General features: G+C 42.2%; 3 protein-coding genes across 5 annotated transcripts; 1 reads left to right on the forward strand and 2 right to left on the reverse strand.

Annotated features, from left to right (window-relative positions):
• Positions 1 to 3,197: 3,197 nt before the first annotated feature.
• On the reverse strand, positions 3,198 to 8,881 carry LOC108162622 (gamma-tubulin complex component 2 homolog). Of its 2 annotated transcripts, XM_017297448.2 has the most exons (8): positions 8,654 to 8,879; positions 8,403 to 8,558; positions 7,981 to 8,344; positions 7,373 to 7,906; positions 6,260 to 7,305; positions 5,869 to 6,190; positions 5,559 to 5,669; positions 3,198 to 3,648 (listed from the first exon to the last, which is right to left on the reverse strand). In XM_017297448.2, exons 1-8 carry the CDS (start codon positions 8,707 to 8,709, stop codon positions 3,430 to 3,432), a joined length of 2,808 nt encoding a protein of 935 aa, XP_017152937.1. In that variant the 5' UTR covers positions 8,710 to 8,879; the 3' UTR covers positions 3,198 to 3,429. The 2 variants fall into 2 exon arrangements, with proteins under 2 accessions (XP_017152937.1, XP_017152944.1); XM_017297455.2 differs by lacking the exon at positions 5,559 to 5,669 and having other exon boundaries at positions 3,430 to 3,648; positions 8,654 to 8,881.
• Positions 8,882 to 9,532: 651 nt separating this feature from the next.
• On the forward strand, positions 9,533 to 11,918 carry LOC108158250 (vacuolar protein sorting-associated protein 33A). Its single transcript, XM_017290490.2, has 2 exons — positions 9,533 to 11,232; positions 11,298 to 11,918. Exons 1-2 carry the CDS (start codon positions 9,787 to 9,789, stop codon positions 11,706 to 11,708), a joined length of 1,857 nt encoding a protein of 618 aa, XP_017145979.1. The 5' UTR covers positions 9,533 to 9,786; the 3' UTR covers positions 11,709 to 11,918.
• Positions 11,919 to 14,030: 2,112 nt separating this feature from the next.
• LOC108158234 (serine/threonine-protein kinase Tao) lies at positions 14,031 to 21,821 on the reverse strand. Of its 2 annotated transcripts, none has more exons than XM_017290478.2 (13): positions 21,519 to 21,821; positions 19,571 to 19,895; positions 18,994 to 19,498; positions 17,605 to 17,958; positions 16,935 to 17,531; positions 16,623 to 16,796; positions 16,203 to 16,565; positions 15,993 to 16,115; positions 15,797 to 15,913; positions 15,562 to 15,735; positions 15,282 to 15,503; positions 15,104 to 15,222; positions 14,031 to 15,019 (listed from the first exon to the last, which is right to left on the reverse strand). In XM_017290478.2, exons 2-13 carry the CDS (start codon positions 19,798 to 19,800, stop codon positions 14,896 to 14,898), a joined length of 3,102 nt encoding a protein of 1,033 aa, XP_017145967.1. In that variant the 5' UTR covers positions 19,801 to 19,895; positions 21,519 to 21,821; the 3' UTR covers positions 14,031 to 14,895. The 2 variants fall into 2 exon arrangements, with proteins under 2 accessions (XP_017145967.1, XP_017145959.1); XM_017290470.2 differs by having other exon boundaries at positions 17,605 to 17,961.
• Between the last annotated feature and the right edge of the window lie 339 nt (positions 21,822 to 22,160).

The raw sequence follows: 22,160 nt of genomic DNA on the forward strand, positions 1-22,160 counted from the left end.
TCTGGGCCAATTGCGAACAGCGTGCGGCAGTCATCGGCTCCGATTATGCGTTTATCCATAATTTTGTATAAAATATATTATATATAATAAATAATATATTACACGATTTTTTCGCGTGCATTCTCTGTATTCTCTCACTGCTACATGACTATTCGTTCCTTTTTTTTACTTTTTCCGAGTTTTCAAAGTCCAAAGTTTGAAAAAATAACTTAAACGAGGGGGAACGTTGTGAGTTGCTGCGGAGACCGCAACTCTACAGTTATACCCGATACTAAGTCAGTATGGCTTTCGTCCGGCAGACGCCGCTAATATTAAACGACACGACAAAGAGTGCGTGCGAGAGAGACAGAAAATCAGTCTGAGCGTGACGTCGGGCGCTGCGTAGCCACTGAAAATTGATTTGTTCCTTTTGGCTATAAAAATTATCTGATCTGGTCCAGATTCAGCAATCTGATAGATATGGTCGTTATCTATGATTCTGCGTTTTTAGTTTTCTCAAATGTGCAATATTGTGGATGCAACAGATTTTCGTCCTTTGTGGGGGCGGAAGGGGGTGGGGCGAAATTCTGAGATATACGTCTTATAGTGAGATCTAACAGAAGTGCGGATACCAAATTTGGTTACTCTAGCCTTAATAGTCGCTGAGATTTGTGGATGCCCCAGATTTTCGGGGGCGAAAGGGGGTGTGGCGAAATTTGGACACGAAACGGTCAAGGTCCGATATCACAGGAGTGTGGATACCAAATTTGGTTGCTCTGGCTCTTATAGGTTCTGAGATCCTTGAACTCATATTTTGCAATTGGCAAAGCCGACCATGAAACCTGTGTGTTAGAGAGAGACAGAGCGAGAAAGAATGAAATTGTTTTCTTGATTCTGGCTATAATAATTATACGATCTGGTTGAGATCTTACACTCTAGAACATAGAGTCATCCTCTACGATTTTGCGTATTTGGTTTTATCGTATCTTTAAAAATGTGGATGCCACAGATTTTCGTCCTTTGTGGGGGCGGAAGTGGGCGGGGCGAAGTTTTGAAATATTTTTGTAGCAGTGACATATCACAGAAGTCTGGATCCAAAACATCGTTGCTCTAGCTCTTATAATCTTTGAGCACTAGGCGCTGAAGGGTACGGACAGACGGACGGACGGACAGACGGACAGACGGACAGACGGACAGACGGACAGACAGACAGACAGACAGGGCTCAATCGACTCGGCTATTGATGCTGATCAAGAATATATATACTTTATGGGGTCGGAAACGATTCCTTCTGGACGTTACACACATCCACTTTTACCACAAATCTAATATACCCCAATACTCATTTTGAGTATCGGGTATAAAAATTATAAATTTTGAATTTGTGAAAAACATGGTGTTTTCAAATCTAACCCGCAAGCTGACATGCGTTTTATTTATTGTCTTGAACTGGCGTTTAAACTCTTCCAAGAACTCGAGGTCATCACTTTGAACCCTGCTCTCTCCATTGCAGCTTTCCACCGTAACTGCAGCAAGCCCCTCCCTTTTAGCCGTTTATATTTAATCATATTTAATCCCACTCCCGCGCCACTTTTTACGGGTTTGCTACGCGTAATTTCGGATAGAATGTGGGTGTGTTTTGAAGGATTTCACTAATTCAATCTGCTCTTTCAATAGGTCATCTGACTCGTCGACTATACGCCTGGCTTTTGGCGAATGGAGATTATTGTAGCTGCAACTTGCATCTACGCGATTGGAGAGTCCGTGACAGATATCAAATCAAGTAACTTTAGAGGTACATCAAAGAAGAAAGCTATATTTATTTAATATTTACTTATTACTAAAACCAATAAAAGATGTTTTCCACGACACACCAATGTGCCGTGGCACACGCTTTGCTGAACAATGGTCTACACGATTGATGTGCTCACCGCCCATAAAGTATATTTGTAAAAATGTATGTTCTTTGTTTGGCATTGGCAGCAAAGAACCCAATTTGTGGTACACTTGATGTTTGATTTTAAATGTTGAATTGAATTGTTGAACATTTTCCGCCGTATTGTGAACTATTGCGAATGGACTTCAGGAACATGTTTGAATCTAGATACGTGGCGATGGGCAAGCCGTTCAATGGAGCCTGCCTGTATCTATGAATTTTGGGATATTTAGATATTTCGGTTGAGCCGTTTGGAAGCAGTTCAAACACAAACACCGTGACACGAAATTTGTATATTTCAGATTTACAAAGATATCGACCTGCAATAAGCCAAACCATGTAAGTTATTGTTATAGTTGTTATTTTCCTATTTCCTTAACGCTTCATCATATTCTTTTTTTGACAACAATTCAACTCAAGTTGGAACTACGAAAACCGCATACACGATGGATTCTATTCCTAAAATATAAAAATAAGCAAAATGAGGATTAGCTTAAAAAGCTTTTTATTGAGGAATATTAAAAAAAATTGACCAAAATTTAAAAAATGTATGCGTTTGAAATGATACTTAATTCTTTTCAAAAATATTGATAATGATTTGTAAAACATTAAAATCGGATACACAGCTTTTTAATCACGTTTTTTTCTCATATTTTCCAAAGCAAAAAAATCCAATTTATATCAACTGACTGGCTAACCCTAAGCACCCTATTCCCGCAATAAATAAATATAAAATTATAAAATTTATTTTTAAAACTGGATAATAATTATTTTTAATTTTTTTTATTTTTTCCTCAAAGATATTTATTATATTATTATTTATTATTATTAATACAACTCAAACATTTTTATTTTCATCGAAGAAGTTTTTCTTACAAATAATGAATAACTATTATTGTGTGATTTTTTAGATATATGTACCTTATAACCGTTACGATCCCTGATCATAAGTAACATATGTATTTCTGCACAAAATATCTGTACATAAACCCTGGTGTCTTACTCAAGAAAATCAGCACAATTTGTCCTAAACTTCTTGCGGCGAATATATCTCCATATTTTTGTATTTGACGCGCGGAAAAACCATTTTAAGCATTTAAAATTCAGGTGAATTCGCACAAAAAGAATATACACTTAAACAGCATCAAAGCATCATGTCGTAAAACCGAGCTACAATTTGTACGTAATGTGATTCTTCTCTGATTCTCTTGGATATAAGGCTTTCTGTTATGGCACTTACAGATCAGATTATTTTGGCTTAACTGAAGATGGCAAGCAAAAATAGTTTATATGAGATTACTGATTAGCAACAACTAGCTTTTCATGGTTTATTAAAACGATCTAATGAAAAAGATACTTTACAGCTAAATGAAAAATAATTATTGTGTGTTATGAAACACCAGAAGGCGTTCGGGAATGAAAAAAATACATGTTTAGATTGGATGGTTTTTTTTATGTTTTATACTGCTTCATCTTTTATGCTTTTGGTATCACTTTTCGCCTGCTCTTTTGAATCAGCCCATGGCATCTTTGACGCAAAGCTTTTCCATTTGATCGGAGTAGAAGGCGTTGAAGTTGATTCGGTGCACCAGATTCATGAAACGATCGGCGGTGTTCTTCTTGGCCATATTGTTGATTTGTTTGAGAAAAGATATCAACAGTCCGGTAAATTCCAGATCAAAGCGTTTTACGCGCTCCGAAAACGTATCTGTCGAATCCAACGAGCTCTCGAACTGGCAGAAGTAATAGAAATTTAGTTAAGCATTTAAATTTTTGTATTTTTCAAGATCGAAAATATTTAAACGCGTAAATTTAAGAGTAAGTCCTTAGTAAGTAAGGAAGAACTTCTACGCTTCTACGGATTTGATATACTCGTGAAGTTAAAACAATAAAACTATATCTTAAAAAAAGCCTGTTAGGCTGCAAACAAGACCGCTCCCACGCATTATACACAACCATTTATATTTTTTAGAAGATGAAAATAAATACTTGGCGATTTGGTTGATCTATCGAAACGAAATTGATTACGTCCAAAATAAAAAAGGTTTCTTCATAATCATAACTTTTCTGGCATATTACATCGATAAGGTACAAGCTGAAACAGTTTTTTGATTACATTTAATTAAGTAATTAACTAATTATGTATGTAATTATAAAGAAGAAAAAGTCACCCAGTATTAAAGTCTGACTTTTCGAAAAAATCTATTGGAAGAAATTTGACCTCCTTATCAAAATAAAAAATATTTTGTTTGAAACCCTTTAAAGTTTTGTGGAGTATTAAGATACTTTTTGAATAAGCTAGTCCCCAAAAAAACACGCTGATCTAGCGGAACGAAAAAAAAAATTTTTACTGGTAAAATCATTTAAAATCCCGCTGATAGATAGATAGATCAATTAGCTGCATTCGATGACTTTAAAATTGCTGGATTTGTTGTAATTAATCAGCATGGAGCTTTCACACACGACATATGAAAAAAACGCTGCGTTAAATATTTACATGTTTTTTACAAATGTATAGATTATGTGGAGAGTTTTTTTTTTAAAGTAAGTTTAAAAAAATGTGTCGTGATCTTGTTTTTTGTCTTCCGTTTGTGTGACCGAATTTAAACTTCTGTAGAATAAAATCGGGGCATACATGGACCGGAGAAGAAATTAATCTACTTGAATATAACAGGAAAATTATCTTGAAGAAAGCTTTTTTGTTTTGGATGTACATACGACATTTTGAAATAAATTTAAAAATTGTATAAACGTAGTTTTAATAATTACAATACATAATATTATCTTATATTGTTATTTGTGTTAATTGTTACTAATAATAATAAACGACTTAGTAAAAAAAAAATGGAAAAAAAATGACTAATGATAAATTTTAATAGTGCCTACTAATAATTTTTGGTTTTAACTTGGCGCAAAACTTGTTCTTTTAAATTTTGTAAATTTTAAAGAAGGTTACCGTAAATAAAGGAAAATAAAGGTAGGGATATGTAAAATGTCTATATAACCAATTTTCTGTTTATATTTATTAGTTTGTTTTTTGTGTTTATTGGTTTTTATCCAAAATTATAAAAAACTAAGTCATCGTGCGCCTCTATTGTGGAGTGAAAACTTAAATTAGAGTGGAAAGTTTATATCTATTTAAGGTTGAATTTTCCTATGAAAATCTGCTACATTTTGGGATTGATAACAGAAATGCTTCCCCTATTTTACACAACTTAGTCTTTTTTTGGGTTTTAAACTTGTATTTTAATATACAAATTATCACAGTTAGAAAAATAAAACTATGTTGTTGTCTGTTACTGTCTGTTTAAGCAACTTATACAACAATCAAAACAACTTAAAAAGAGAGCATTCAGATTTGTATCCAAAGAAGATTTTAGTGAGAAGCGTTATAAATGTCTATTGTCTAAAAAAAAAAAATAAATATAAGAAAATATGAATAAATAAATCCATAAAAAATAGTCACTTCATTACAATTTCTTAAAAAAAAAAAAAAAACATAAATAATGTGGTTTCAGCTGCGGTTGAAATTAACATGCAATCCAGATAAATCATTAGCAAAAAAAAAGCAACACAAAAACACTGATACGAAAAAGGCAAGTAGAAATCAGAGCAGCTTTCCATAGCCATTAATGCGTAATACCTGTGGACAATTCGAGTTTCCCTGATCAACGTCGGAGTTATTTGTATTGTCGTCGCTGGAGTCACAGACCATTGACTTGAGCTCAGCGTCGAGGAAAAAACGCTGCGAGAGCTTTAAGGTCGAATCAAGGGTGTTTGGTTTATATTCAATTTATTGCAGGCAGGCAGCAAGAGAAAGAGAAATGTAAGGAGAGGAGAGCAGAGGAAAGCGCAGAACATACGTATATAAACAGGAATAAAACAGTTATCTTTGCAGGGGCAGCACTCAATGGTGCATAGCAATTTGTGAAAGGTTCTAGTAACAGTCTCACCTGGATAAAGTCACAAAACTTGAGGCAGATCTTGCACAACTTGAATATGGCTCGATTTAAGTGCGAGGACTCAGTCAACATGCAGTTTTTGAGGCACGAGTCCAGGAAGTCCTGATGCAGCTTGAGTACATTGTCCACGTTCTCCACCTTCTTCATCTTCTCGATAAAGATGTGCCAGTTGGGTTCAATGATCTCAATCATCATATAGTACTCCAGGTTCTGTATGGCATTCATCATGCGCTGGCGCAGAGTGAACGCCGATCGATACAGTTCAGCGGCCTGCGGCGAGAACTTCTTAGCGATAGAGTTTTCTTTCCAAATCCTGCAACAAATAGCAAAGGCGAGGGCTAAGAAGCGACGTGATCTGGAAGAATAGATCTGGAATACTCACTTGCAAAGCTGACGCTCGACGTGCTTGCAAAAGAAGAGCTGACGAAACAGCATCTGGTACTTGGAAATGGCGATATGGTTGAGGACGAGCGAGACAGGCCACTTGACTTCGTAGGTGAAGGCGAAGCACTCGAGACCACTGAGGTCCAGGCGGTCCTGCGACTGCCAGTATTCTTCCTTTTGGTTCATGATCTTTGACATCTGTGTAACAAGGTCGTAGGTGAGAAGCTCGCAGTGCAAGTCGTCTTTGTAGGGATCATTACGGGCCGAAGAGAGTCTTAATGTAAGACCTAGCAGATTCTCCAGGGTCATGGGCAGCACCAGATCTACATTCTTAGATAGCTCGTCCTCACAGGCGTCCATAAACTGCATGGTGAAGTCGCCCTGGTTGAGCAACAAATAATTTTTTACCGACTGCAGATGCCCCATAAGGTCGTTTTCCGTAAGTAGTACGTCAAGCAGCATGCGGGCGGCAAAGTAGTAGGCGTCGTTGATTACATACACGTGTCGCTCGTTGGTCGGATCAAGCTGAAGCTCCATTTGCTGGGTGGGCATCACTCGCTTTCCGCACTGTCGGATCACATTCAAGTACTTGCCGGTTCGCAGTATCTTGTCCGAGTACTTCTCCAGGAAGGAAGGGATCCGATCGCGACGCACGGTGTAGCGCTTTTCCCAATAATCGTCCGAATAGTGCTCGGGCAGCTCGCCTTGGTGGACAACCTCGTTGTCCTCCACCAGAAACTCACGGTTGCGGTCTACAATAACTCCTTTTTGGATCCAAAGCTGCAGCATTCGCATGTACGGCTCGGCTGCCTGGTGCGTCAGATTGATCATTATCTGTTGGGCCGCCCTGTCCCCCTCCAGCCGTTTTATCCGCCCGTGCAGATGCGTCAGCACTGCAGCTCCCTGGAACTCGTTTAGTTGCACATTCACCAACGTCGTCCATAGCTCTTCCATCACCCAGATGGTCGGCTGCAGGTAGTACAGAAGCTTCTGAACCGTCAACTGCTGCTGCTGCAGCTCCTGCTCAGATTGTACAACCAGCACCTAGAGGGATAACCCATAAAATATTCTTTTTAGAGGCGTCAGAAGATTTAGTACTGCACACACTTACGTAGAAATCGTTGGTTAGATCTTGGAGAGCCGCATTAAGAGAGTTAACGACCTGCCCGTGGCCATCTGTGGCCGCCATCATTTTTTGAATGCCTATAAAGTACGAGGCTAGGGGAAGGATATCCTGCAGCAGCTCTGTTAGCGATTTATCCAGGTGCGCATGGATAGTGAAATATGTTTCATACTTAGCAATGCCTGTACTGTTCGCATCTGCCGGCATAGGGACAATAAAGTTCCCTCGGGTGCCACACAGACAATGGATCAGCTCTTTTAGAAGGACCCGCTGCTGGCTTTCCAATGGCAGGGCGCCAAGCTCCGGCTGCACCGTTTTGTTTCCGTCCACTTTGCAGTAATCCCAGAGCATGTGCGTGCGATACTCATCCGGCAAACCTGTCGCCGCCGCTAGAACAGAGCTAGTGGAGCTATTGGTCTTAATACTGGCGGAGGACTTCATCAAATTAACTTCTGTACTTCCCAGCGGACGGTAGTTACTCAGAGAACTGCTGGAAACTGCCATCAGCACGCGCTCTTTGATCTGGATGCAAAAGATATAAATTTTGATTAGATTTAACTAGAGAAAATGTGGCTATTTGGATAGCTCGCTCTAACCACACTCAAATCGGCGCGTTCTGGATCGGTTTTCTGCTTCTGATGGTACAGTTTTAGATTGTGGTTGCGTCGTCCAAATAATCCCCCCGTGGAGCGGACTGGGGATACTTCGCTTCTACGACAATTCATGGGAGTTGATGTGGGAATGCTTTGGGACTTTGACAATGTATGTATGGCACTATCGTCAGTTAGACTCCTAATCGACGCACTTGGCGCAAAGCTCGCCAAGGACAAGGCACTGACAGGAGAGCCAGTACTGCTCTGATTAGTTGCTGAGGGCATTTCAATCTTTAAGTGGCTACCGGCGATGTCTTCGCAGCTGAATCGTTCGATGAATACAAGCAAAGCGTACATAGGATCCTTCCTGAAAGGAAAGGAACGTGAAAAACTAGACACCCAAGGAATTATATTAGAATACTGACGTCTTAAGTATATGGGTGACCTCGGTGATCACTGTTTGAAAGTTTGGGCGCTTTTGGCTGATGGTTGCCAGTAAATGCAGCAGCTCGTTAGATGAGAGACGCTGCTCGTGTGTGGCACGAAAATGCCTCACAATGATGTCTGGCGTGTATGGAGCTCTACAAAAAAATTATTTTGGTATTTAGAGTACTAATTTTACTTGCAGAAAAATAGCACTTGCAGTTGTGCACTCGATGAGGTCCAATTTACTTACTGAGATTCGACAATGAGATTGTGTAGTACCACACGCACTAGATCAACTTTACTCATAATGGCGTGGGCGAATTGTTGCTATAATGCATTAAGCAGCGGTAAAATTACAACATTCCAATACTAGCAAAAACACAAACACTCATAAATATGCGCTTGAACTGTTCTCAATTGAAAATATCGCGTGCATTTTTGCGATTAATATATATCGTGCAGATTTATTTTGCCATTTTAGAATATCGTGTTGATTTATTTTGTCCCACCCAGTTTTATAAGTGTGCTTAACAATATCAAATTATAAGAAAATAGTAAGAAAAATGCATTTTGGTCGACCAAATGTTTCGCGGCTAACTTTTAGCATTCCAGTAGATAGAGGCGGTGAACAGATCCGAAAAAAAGTACCGATTAATACTGGATAAGCAACAGATGGTATTTTCTGGGCGCGAGCGAAATATAGAAATATTCTATCTCTCGTCGTCGAACGGGAAGGGTATGCGTACAAAAAAAATAAAGGGAAGCAAGCGAGAAAGAAGCAATAATGAAGAAAAATTTAATCCAATGGAGGCAGTCGAATGACAGCCGAATATATGGATTTTATTATTTAATTTATACCCGGTACTCATAATTTTTTATAAGGGGATAAAATACATGTTTATTGCATTTCTTTTCCGCAAAAACGTAAAAAGGACAGGCCCCTGTGACAAATTTGGTTCCTAAATGTCATATGGCCATTAGTCGTAGAGCATGTACATTTGGTCACACTATGCACAAATAGGGAAAATGATTTAATTTAATACAAGTAATAATAAAATAAACATGGGGTCAGAGCGCTTTTAGTAGGACTGAAAGAGAGGGACAGTGTAAAATATCATCATGATTGACCGGTATTGAAGTGTAGTAAAATACGACCACTAGTGAAGTACCACTAATAATTCACAAATACTTTTAAATATTTTTATTTGTGCCAGAAGTCACAGTTTAGGAACAAATTTGTATGCCTCAGTACCACCCTCCAGTGATTGCAGCAGGACACCATTACTTTATTGTTGTTAGAAATCTTTATGTGTGTGGGATGCAAAGCATCGTCAACGACCCGAGCGACTAGAATTTGACTCTAATGACACAATAATTACACAAATGCGAACACCAAACAGAGCCAGCGACATGTTTCCCTACCTGAGGAGTCCGGGGCAGCGCTTTAACCTCCAACTGCTGCAGGAGGCAGCTTACCGTGAGCTTGTACAACACTTGGATAGGATCGAGGGCTCGACAATCATCGTGCTGGACGAGGCAATGATTGGACCGTTCGAGCTAGTAACTAAGCCAAAATTCTTTGCTGACCGAGGCATTAGGCTTGTGGCTCTCAAGCCGGACTTGGTCTTGCCGAAAGATATTAGAAACATCGTCTACGTTTTGCGACCGAGAGTCTCGCTTATGGATCAATTGGTGGGTCACGTCAAAGCGTATGGTCAGGTCGCTGGGCGCCAGTTCCATATTCTTTTTGCGCCACGACGGTCTTGCCTATGCATTAACCAGTTACAGAACAAAGGCGTGATCGGCAGCTTCGGGCGCATTGATGAGCTGTCCTGGAGCTTTCTTCCGCTAGATGCGGACGTGGTGACAATGGAGTTACCCAATGCCTATCGCGACGTAAGCATCGATGGCGACACAAGCTCTCTGTACCAGGTTGCTATTGGTCTCGTTCAGCTGCAGCGCCTTTATGGCCGCATTCCAAAGATCTACGGAAAGGGTGTCCAGGCTCAGCGCGTCTGGGATCAAGCCAAACATTTGGGAATGGAGGAGAAGTCGCTGTACAACGGCGACAAAGGGGCCATCGATCAATTGATACTGCTGGATAGGGGCATCGACCTGCTCAGCCCCCTGGCCACGCAGCTCACCTACGAGGGCCTCATCGACGAGTTCTACGGCATTCGGCAAAACAAGCTAAGCCTTCCTGCCGATTTGTTTTCCTCCGATAAGACAGCAGAAGGCCGTAGGCCCGAAGAACACTTGCTCGAGACATCGGAGAAGAAAACCATCCTGATGCACTCTGGAGAGCAGTTGTATGCGGAGCTGCGCAACAAAAACTTTAACGAAGTGACTAAACTGCTTGCCCGCAAGGCCAGGGAGATCCACACCCAGATGCACGCCACATCACAGGACAAGACCGTGCAGGAGATTAAGTCCTTTGTGGAGAACGTATTACCCCAGCTGATGGCCCAGAAGAAGTCCACCTCAGAGCACACGACCATAGCCGGCCTTATCCAGGAACAGGTGAACAATACCACCTTCACAGACGACCTGGCTGCCGAACAAGAGTTCATGGTCTGCGCCGACATTGACAAGCCAAGTGCCTACATCGAGGATAAAATAGCCAGCAAGGCCGACCTACGCAACGTGATGCGCCTTATTTGCTTGCAGTGTGCCGCCGCCTCCGGTTTGAAGGACAAGCTGTTGAACCACTACAAGCGTGAGGTGGCTCAAGTCTATGGTCTGGAGGTATTGCTCACCTTCAGCAACCTAGAGATGGCCGGTTTGCTGCATCCGCAGACGGATTCTCGGGCATATGCTGTGCTGAGAAAGGTGAGCAAGCGTATATCTTCAATACCAGAAAATACCACTAAATTTTGTATCTTTAATCCTTGCAGACGCTACATCTAACCGTAGAAGATAATGCTGAGGTAGATCCGAAGGACATAAGTTATGTGCACAGCTTCTACGCTCCGCTGACCGCTCGCCTGGTGGAACTTTCTCTAAAGCCTCTGGGCTGGCAGACACTGAAGAGCCAGATTAACAATTTGCATGGGCCGACCTTCGAGGACTTCCAAGCGCAGCTAATCGGTATAGGCGGTCGGAACGCGGGCTCCACGGTTAGCGAGGGCTCGCTGCTGCATGTTCCGCGAGTTGTATTAGTCTGCTTCGTAGGAGGATGCACGTTTGCGGAGATTGCTGCCCTGCGCTTTTTAGCCGACCAGGAGGATAACAATGTAGAGTTCCTGATCGCCACCACCAAGATCATTAACAAAAACACATTCCTTGACAGCCTGATGAGCACCTGAACGCACCGCTTCAAGGTCTCGTTCACGGCCACTTATCGACTGTGTTTTGGTACGCAATCGGCGCCTTAAAGAGAAGCCTTTAATGTAGTTTTCCAAAGACTTTCAGCTGTATAAAAATATCTTTCTATCGTCTAATCATATATTACATTTATAAAAAATTGGCATGCTTAATAATAAGCATAGCAATAAAACCATGTACATATTTATCAATTTTCTAGTACATATATCTATGTTCCAAAGATAGTTTGTGACGGTCCATTGGGTAGGGAAGGCACCCCTTCGCTTCCCTATTTAGCGCCCGATGCAAACATATCTTGACCTTGTTTAATTCGATAGGAGTCTGTCGTTTATGTTTCTATGCCAACTAGTCGCTCAGTTCTAGATCTACATCAAATGAAACCTCTACATAACGTAACATAGCTTTCTTTACTGAAAAGACAAAAGTCGTTAGGATACGGTCCCTATCATAGAGTACTCGCTGAGATAGAAACGACTGATAATAACCAGAAGGTATATTCTTGGTCGGCATCCATAGTCGGGACAGTATAGCCATATATAAGAGCCTATATAAGATCATATATACACGAGTATTTCAAAATTGTTCCACGCTGCCTTCCACCTCCACAAAGGGCGAACATCTGCTCGCTCATCTGTTATCTCTCCTCCTCGTCCAGTGTACGCCCCTGACGAAGTGAGCCAGATACAACGGCCTAATGCTGATTCGTTGGATGTGAAGAACGAGAGAGGGAGATATATCGGAATGTGCACACTGCAACTGTGGAAAGAGCATATAGGGAGTGCTTAAATATATTGCCTAAGTTGCATAAATCATCATATTAAATATTTACTGACTGGGTACTGGGACTGAACTCAGTACAGCATTGCGACTGGTTGATTATAAAATCGTTGCGTGGCTGAATTATTTATGAAATTTTATGTTTCTAAGGAAGTTATTGATTCAACTTTAAGTACAAAAAAATAAAACAAAAAATGGTTTCTTCTGTATCCAGACTCCTGTGATATCGCACGGCTACAAGTGATTTCAAAATTTCGTGCCGCGTTCTTTAGCCCCCACACAGGACGAATATCTGTGGCATCCGCAATTTTAAAGATACGAGAAAACTGAGGCTACGCAATGCCTTTCACGCGCTTGCTCTTCTCTCGCTCTCTCTGTCACACACTCTCACGCGCAGTGTGCGCCATCTAGCGGTGGGAAGCCATACTGACTGTGTACCGGGTGCCAAGTAGAGCCGCGGCCTTTGCCGCCGCTGCTTACACTACTAGAACTAACATTGGCAACCACTTAAGACACTATACTATTGAATTAGTATTTTGTCGACTGTGGCATCGACCTCTGGTGCTCTGGTGCGCTGGTGCTTCCAGGTGTGCTGTCTGCGACCCCACTGACCAAAATTGAGAAATGCTTGTGTATTTTTAAATAAGTGGTATTTTATAGACATCGACGTGCATCAAATTGATTTTTGTTTCTTTTCCGTTTCTCATTTACCATAAATGCAAAAATACAATTTATTTTTATATAATAATAATTATAATATAAAATTAATCCATTTTACAGATATAGAAAATATTACATATGGTTTAAGTTCCCCATGTTGCTCTTTATCTATCTCTTTTTCTCTCATTTCCATGTGTTCCATTTCCTTCTTTTATCATAATAATCATATTTTGAATCTTAATCTGGTTGATTAATACATACAAAAGTAATTATCCAGCTGTGTAGTTGGATGCAATACACCTCCGAAATAATAATCACGATCATCATCATATTATCTAACAAATCATGCTCATCTGTCTTTCGTCTTTCTGTCTCCGTCTCTGTCCGTCCATATTTGTGTCTATCTCTAATTAATCATATGAATTTGTATTCTATGTGTTTTAAATAATTACTAACGGAAAATGCTGTAGGCTCATTTCATAATTTTATACTTTATACTGGAAATTTAATTGCTACAATAAGTGTAATTTTCAAATGTACTCGTATATGTATTAGTTAGTTTTCATTTCTTTCCTTTGCTGCTGTATGGTCGCAGACGAGAGTGTGTGCGATTGATGCGTGTCTCAACTCAGATTAACAACTGAACGAATATACTTCCCCAAAAAAATAGTTCTTTAAATAATTAAACATTTATACGGTCTAATTTTCTATACAATTTTTATTGTTTTGACTAAGCACTTTGCATTAACTCTAAAATAAGAATATTTAGTTTATGTATTTAATATCCTTTTTGTTAAAACAAAAATAAATGGTAAATAAAACATAACTCTTTGCATTTCGTCTATACAAAAATTTGGCCATAAGACTTCTTGTTCAACAAAAAAAAAGATGAAATACATGTATTATCTGTAATCAAAAATAAATTTTTGCATGTATCCAGCCAAATGAAAAAGAACAACATACACACACAGATCGAAAATATTGAACCTAACATGCAAAAATGACATGGAGGTACAATGTCCGTAAACTCTTCGGGTTAACTATAATGAATTGAAAGAAACATTTACAAATCGAAACATTCAAATGCAAGGGCAATCCGACGATGCGAATTCACGACAATTTTGCAGTGCAAAAAAAGCAGAAATGGGTAACACAACAAATTATGAATTGATTCAATTGTCCAGTAATATCAATACTAATTAAACTTATGCACTCGGCATACATACTTTTTGTTGGTTTTCTTGTTTGTTTGATTTTTCAGCTTGTGTTATTATTTGTGGTTGACTTTTGAGCTTAAGTTTGTAATCATGCAGCTAAATTGTATAATTTTACTTCGATTTATGAAATTTTTTGTTATTTATTTCTGTTGATGTTCTCGTGAATCGATTTTATCTTAATACAAAACTATGCCAGCTTCTTTCTGCCCTTTGTAAATATTAATAAGTAGCTGTTTTTGTTTTGTTTTACTTTTGTTACTACAAAAACAAGTGACAAGTGTCAGTGTTGTTTTTGTGTTATTGTTACAGTGTTATCTGCAGTTCTTGTTACTTATGTCGGATTTCTATTATGCTGTTGTTTTTGTGTTCGCTTTATAATTGCATTAAAATTTAAATAGCTCATATTAATTAACGCTTTCTTTTGTTTCCATTGTTCTTGTTCTTGTTGTTGCTGTTGTTGCTGCTGCTGTTGTTGTTGTTGTTGTTGTTGTTGATGATGAAGATGTTGTCTATGCTATAGCGAACCAGCTGGAAAGCTTGTTGAACTATTGCTATGGGCTAAACTAATCATAGATCCAGACAGACTTGCTTCGTCATCTGGATAGGCTTCACGGGATACCTCAGTGAGCGATAAAGAGCTGCAAGACCGAGATTTACGATGAATGGATTGAATGAATGCACTTCTGCTATCGATTAGGCTCAATCAAATCAAAATGAATTACCTGAAACCTAAAGCAAGTGACTCGTTATCAAATGCTTCCAATTCTCTAGCATGCTTTTCATGTTTCATTCTCAAGCGCTCGGCGCGTTCCTGATTGAATTGCTGCAACTCGGCATCCATCTAAAAGTACAGGTACAGATATAGGTACAAAAAACACGGATGTTGTTGGCTATGCAAACCTTGTTCTCGAGAAGACCCCGCCGTACGCTGACACGATTCTCCAGTTCACGACGCTCACGATCCCGTTGTTCCTGGGCTTGTTTCTTGTTCTTGTTCTGATAGGCGGTCAGCATATCTAGTTCGTACTCCAATTGCTCATTGGTACGTTGGCACTCGATCACTTGACTTTCGTCCAGTTTGTAGCTTTGACTTTGAAACATATCCGCAATGCTTTGTTCATACTACAATCGAATGGACAGCATCAAATAGATGGCTCTTTGGCTGGAGCTGTTTACTGACCTGTTCACCCAACAGCGTAAGCTTCCGATGCTTCTCCTCCTTCAGCTGTTTGATGACTTCCTTCTGTTGTTCTCTTGGTGTCGTTTGCAGAACTTGCGCCTTGTAGCGTTTGTATTGCTTCGTTTGCGTTTTGCAAGTCTCCCGAAACTGTTTACGTATCTGCAGCTCTTTTTGCTACAAGAACCAGAGTATAAACGTTTAGTGATTCAATTGGGAATCAGGAGGCTATGCGTACCTTCAGGCTTTTGGGCTGTTGTCGTAACTCGAGCGCATGCTTGCGCAGCAGCTCCTTTTTAATGCGATCCATATAGTCTTTTTGATTGTGCAACTCCGTGTCGTGTTGCTTGTTTATCTCCACGGCGGCGGGAAAGAAAGATTTATCTTAGTACATTGACTGGATGGTTGGGACGCTGCCACTTAGAATGTCTCACCTGCTCCTCTCGCAGCTGATGCACGCTCTTTTGTTGGCGATACTCCAGTTCCTGTGTCTTTTCGTGGTGCTTCAAGAGCATGGCATGCGCTTGCTCTAGCTGTTGTTCCTTCTTGCTGAGCTCCTGCAAGGGGGGGGGGGGGGTGGAAGGAAGGAGACTATTAAGATACTGCCACTGACAGACCTGCCACCTGGTGCGTGTCTTGCTTACGTCTCGTAACTGCTGATCATCATGTTCGTGATGCACAACCATGCGCTTCCGCTTGAATTTGCGCATTTCGAGCTCGATATATTGCTTTTGTGCCTGTAGCATGCGTTGCTCTTCTTGCGCCTCGTGCTGCTTCAGATTATCCTTCTGCGACTGCAAGGTAAGATCACGCTGACGCTTCGGCGTTGAGTCGTCCATGGAGAGCTCGCGTTTCCAGCGCTCCTTGTTCGCTTTGTATTCCTTTTTGCGATTCAAGTCGAACACCTTGCGATCGCCGTCCTGCTTCAGAGTAATCTCTTTGTGTAGTTTCTTCTCGGCTGCGCTAGTCTGTTTTGCCCGACGCTCCACGTCCTGCTGGTGCCTATTCTGCAATCGTTTTCGCTATCACTACGGCCCAGAGCGTTCATTTGCTGCTTTACTTACCTCGAGCCGTTCGAGATCCCTGGTGAAGTTATGCAGAAGAGTGTCGTACTCCTTGTCAAGGGCTGTCTTGTGCGCTTCCATATCGACCTTGCACTTTTCCTCGAGCTTCACGAGATGAGCCTGATGCTCGCGTCGCATCCGTTTGTAGCCCGACATTTGTTCGTGCATTTCCTCCTATTGGGAACACAGAATGATCGTGGTTACAGATAGAAAGGAATCAGAGTATGTGCCGTACCCGCCCGCGGGAGAGTGGAGGAGGAGGACAGACAGAGCGAGAGCGGGCACAAAGAAAGGGAAAAGACGGAAACGCACCTGCATGTGCTCCTTCTGCTGCTTGGTGACAATGCTGGTGGTGCGTATGGTGGCAAAGTTGTTGGGGCCGTGATCGTTGACCGCATTAGAGATGGCTTGCTGCGAGGAGGCCGAAGAGGCCGCGTAAACGGCTGCCTGGGCGGCAGGAGTTGTTAGATAGCGCGGCTGGCACACGATGGGTGGCATACGATCAGGGCCAGAGCCGGAGCCGGAGGCGGGCGACCCCCCACTGCTGCCTCCGGTGCCAAGTCCCATTCCGCTAATATGCGTGATCACGGAAAGCGTCGGGGCGGGCGCTGGCACCACAGATGCCGAGTTCGTTGGCGTCACATTGTTGTTCATGGTGTGCATGATGGGCAACGGCGGTCGATTGCGATGTCGCGATGAGTTCCGCGAAGCGGCTCCGACTGGTACCGCCTGCTGCTGTCCGCCGCCGCCGCCGCCGCCACTTAGTCTGATGGGCTGCGGCTGCGGCTGCTGTGAATGATAGTGATGATGCACGGCAACGGCCACGGCAGAAGCCGCCTGCTGATGGTGGTGCGCAGCGATATGGTGATGATTCTGTGCTGCAGCCGGTATGGAATTCGAAGAAGAGCTCTGCAAGAGGACGCATGCAAATGATCAGAGCTCCGACCAGAACTGCCGAAAGTGGGGCTGTGGATAGGCATACCTGACTACTTGCTGCCGATACACCAACAGAGTGTATGGAGTGTTCCGAAGTAATACTATTGCTCTTGCTGCTGTCACCGCCCACATGATCGTCCTGCTGGTCATCGGCATCGCCCACGGCGCTCTCCGTCTCGCACGTGTCCACCATGAGTATCTTTTTCATCTTGCGGTAGTTGAGGTTGTCCAATTCGCGCACGGCCGACTTGGTGCGGGCTATTAGTTCTAGCAGGACCGTATCGGAGCGCGGTCGTGTCACATACTCATGCATCAAGAGCTCTTCCGAAGAAGGACGTTCCGCAGGCATCTTTTTCAGGCACAGCTCGACGAATCTACAGAACGCATCTGACCAGTCATTCTTCTGAAGCAGGAAAGAAATTTGTGAATTATTGTCAATTTGTGGACAAGCCTGCCTTCAGGACTACAATAGTCGTTGGCATTATTTAAGAGTTCTCCAATTTCTAGCTGCATTTTCAATCTAAATCTTCCCTACTTAAAGCCTCTGTGGAGGAGACCATGGTTGAACTGCAGCCGGTAAGCAGGGACGGAAGCTTGCTCCTCATAGGTTCCTCAGTGTCGGAGGCAGAGCTGGCTAAGACCTTCGACCCCCAATACGCTGACCTTGTGGGACCGAAGCCACGAGAGGCTTCAAGGCTGGCCAGGAGCTGCCGCAGTGTCGTCCCCACAGACCAGGTTCCCAGTAGAAAGATTGAAAACGTTGTGGGTTCCTCTCATTACGGAGGAAACCACACTGGCATTGATGGCCAAGATCCTTTGCCTCACTCAAGTGTGCTGTGGCTTATGGACGACAGGACGGTAGATACAGACCTCATCTATGTGCCCTGGCTCTTAGGCGAAAGGGTTCGGGGCAGCGTGTTTCTCACACCACAACCTGTGGGTGCGCCAAGAACTTGGAACGAGCTTAATGGTACTGCCAGGTACGGCAGCCAGGACCGGACGGTGGCCCCTTGCGAAAGGAAGGACGGGAAAGCCTACCTGGGCTGTAATACGAACGCCCGCCACCACCTCCGGGCACGATCTGCGATCTGCGTCGACAGCCAGGCTGCTATCAAAGCCATAGTATCCTGTAAGACCACAAGTAGACTCGTACGCGGGACTGTGCCTCGCGTCGCACAGACTCCGCGGACAACTAGAGCTCTAACGGAGACCACTGGCCCTGACGATGGGACGTGCGAGAACGAGGGCGGACAGGCAGTGGAACTCGGCCATGACTTTCAGATCTTACGCTCGCTCTGCTCCACTACAACGCCAAGCGCAGATAAGACCGATACGAGAGTGGCAGATACTGGGGACCCCACAAGTACTTCAAGTCTATCGAACAGCTCCTATGTCTGTGTCTATTCTCCGTACTTCTGAAGAAGTACTCACTTACCGGAAGCGTCGGCGACTCATTTTGGGCAATGTGATAGAGTGCGGACATGGCATTCATGTTGAAGTAGGGCGGCTTTCGTTCAGCCAACTCAATGCAAGTGATCCCCAGAGACCACACGTCCACCTTGCCGTCGTACTGGCCCTCGTCCATGGCCAGGATAACCTCGGGAGCCATCCAATAGGGGGTGCCGACGAAGCTGTTGGCGGGGCACTTGATGGCCGCACTACCGAAGTCGGCCAGCTTAACGATACCGTTGTCCGTCAGCAGGATGTTCCCAGCTTTAATGTCACGGTGGATGCGACCGAGGGAGTGCAAATAGCTCAGGCCACTGAGCACCCCCAGGCAGATGGCGGCGATCTCGTCCTCGTGCAGGGGCTTCTTGTGCACCTCGATAATATCCGAGGCGGAACCCACACAGTACTCCATCACGAGCCAGGCGGTCGACTCGCGCAGGTAGCAACCCTTGTATTCAATGGTATTCGGGTGATTCAATTGACGTAGGAAACTGTATGGGATTGAGGGGTTTCCATGGATTAGCGAGTGTTAATTTGAAACTAAAATTGAATTACACATTTACCGTATCTCTTTGAGGATGTCCTGCCACTTCTCTTGACTCTGCTTGCCCGTATACGACATCTTCTTGATGGCCACAATCTCCTTGGTGAGATTGCAGCGGGCATAGTAAACGGCACCAAACGATCCATGGCCGATCTCGCGCAAGTCCTCAAAGATCTTCTCCGGATCATGCTTGTTGAATAGATCGGCTATTTCCGGATCTTTAAGACTACCAGGGCGTACCGAAGGCATAGCTGTCTATCATGCTCCAGCTCACCCAGCTCCAACTCGCTCAAAATGGTTCCTTCCTTCCGCGCCTTTCCCTTACTCGAGCTTTATATATATTTCTGCAAACAAAATTGGAAAAAATGGTTAAAATTAACAACAAAGGTGGAGAACAAAATCGCACCCCGTCCCTGTATGGATGAACTGAATATCATTGTAGCTTGCCCTTTGTTCCCCTGATTTTACTGCGCTTCATTCACTAGCCTTATCAGCGCGAACTGAAGAACTGAAGAAGAGGAACAAACATTTGGGATATCAACCCAATCCAAAGGTAGCAGCTCCCAATTTTGGTGTCTTTCACGTGTGCAAGTGACTCAAATCAAGTGACTCAAGTCTTTCGCACACATGCGGGCATACATCTTTCAGAACTGCCCATGCCGTACGCCACACTTATCAATAATATTTTCATTATTAGATTTATGTGTTTGTCTTTTTGTGTGTGTTATTCCGGCCTGCTGAAGCGTTGCGGCGCTTTTAAAATTGAATACCGATGCATTTTGCCCAACAATAAACCCTTTTGGAAACGTCGGTCGGTAATTGCATTGAATAGAAAGGTAAGGCGTGGAGTACACACGTGACCGGCTAGCGGCCAAATGCCTCCACATTGTATAGTTCTGAATAGATGCGATGGGGCACGTAATTATACGTTGACAAGAGGAACGGAACGGAGCGGAGCAGAGCGGAGCGGAGGAACTTCATAAAAAGGGTTGCGTTTGGCCATGTTGCAGATGCAAAAACAAAAAATACACACACACACACATGCACCGAATACGAAGTGCTCGGATGTGGGGGCGTGCGTTTGACCATTCGCGCTGCCGATAGAGTAACCTTTGGAAATCAATCTTGAAGCTACACGAATGAATTTAAATTGTTCACTTGGGAGCATTTGTTAGTCTTTTTGTTTGTTGCCCATCATTTTTTTTTTTGTAGAAACACGCCTTATTTTCCCGAGCACAGACTTGCACAAAGAGCTGCCATGTCGCTCTCACAAAGACGGGTTACAAATACAAACTAGCGTGGTCATACATCCATACGAGTATGTATGCGCATAGATACGTAATTATCTACATTCGCTTGCTGGTCGGTTGTTGTTTTACATTGCATATTCCTTTCGGGACAACAATTACCTTAAAAAAGTATTTTTTGGGCTACTCTCCGCATTTATTTTTTCGATTCTTTATTTAATGTTTCTTGTTTTTTTTTTGTTTTTGGTCAGACACAACACAAAATATAAAGGCCTCAATGCGATGGCATTTGTTAATATGGGTGTGCGAAATATCTGCAGCGATGTAAATCGCTGAACAATTCTGCGTTATTTTTATACAGTATCACATCGTAAATTGGTTTCTGCATAATAAAAAGTTGCAGTCACATATGCAGTGGCACACGGAGAGCAAATAAATATGTGCAACTACAATGTATTTCGGTTCGTTGCAGTGCGCCAGCTCTTGTAACAGATCAATTCTGGCAATTTTTTTGCTAAGTGCTATGGCAAGTATTACACAATTCTAATTTAAGCAAGTTTAATCCGTTTTTCTATTTGGTGGCAGTTGCCATTTTCACTTGGACAAAAAAAAAACAGGAAAAAGAAGAGTATGTACACACACAAACACACGCATACACAAAGAAATAAAAAATGCTTAATTCATATATATATATAGAATTCTTTCGATTCAGCAGCTTACATTTTGCAATTAGTTAATGTTTTCTAACTTATCAGCGCGGATATTTTTTATTTTCGAGTAAATAAGCATTTTTACTTCATGCGTTTCTTTTATTTAATGACTGGTTTTCCCCTGCTGCGGTCATTTTCTATGCACGCAAAAGCGTTGAGCTTTACATCTTTGCATTTCATAATCATTTGAATGTGTCCATTCAGAGTTTAATTTGTTTGGCACTTCGAATTCACTTTAATTTCCAATTTCCGTTTGTTCGATTTTTTAATTAAATTGCATAAAGTTCACATACACAGAGCACACAGAAGAAGAAGACGAGAGAGGAGGAGGAGAGAGAGAGAGAGAGAAAACAATCGATATTCCTATCGATAGACGGTGTTAGTTTTTAGTTTAATACATTTAATACTCAAAAAATCGTATTTCACTACACTTCACGGCTAGCATAGTCGCATGTTCACACTAAAATCGTTGTAGACGTATGTAAATCCATATTTCATTATATATTTTATCTTCTTTATATGTATATAAGAAGGTTGTGTAAAATACTATTTTAATAACTCAAAAACGCCTGAACCGATTACAAAGCTTAGATCTTGGATACGAAAAAAGTTTTGCAAGCCAAACGTACCATTTTGTAAGCGGCCGAGTGAG

The sequence above is a fragment of the Drosophila miranda genome, chromosome XL, assembly GCF_003369915.1.
Source record: "Drosophila miranda strain MSH22 chromosome XL, D.miranda_PacBio2.1, whole genome shotgun sequence".
Taxonomy (NCBI): domain Eukaryota; kingdom Metazoa; phylum Arthropoda; class Insecta; order Diptera; family Drosophilidae; genus Drosophila; species Drosophila miranda.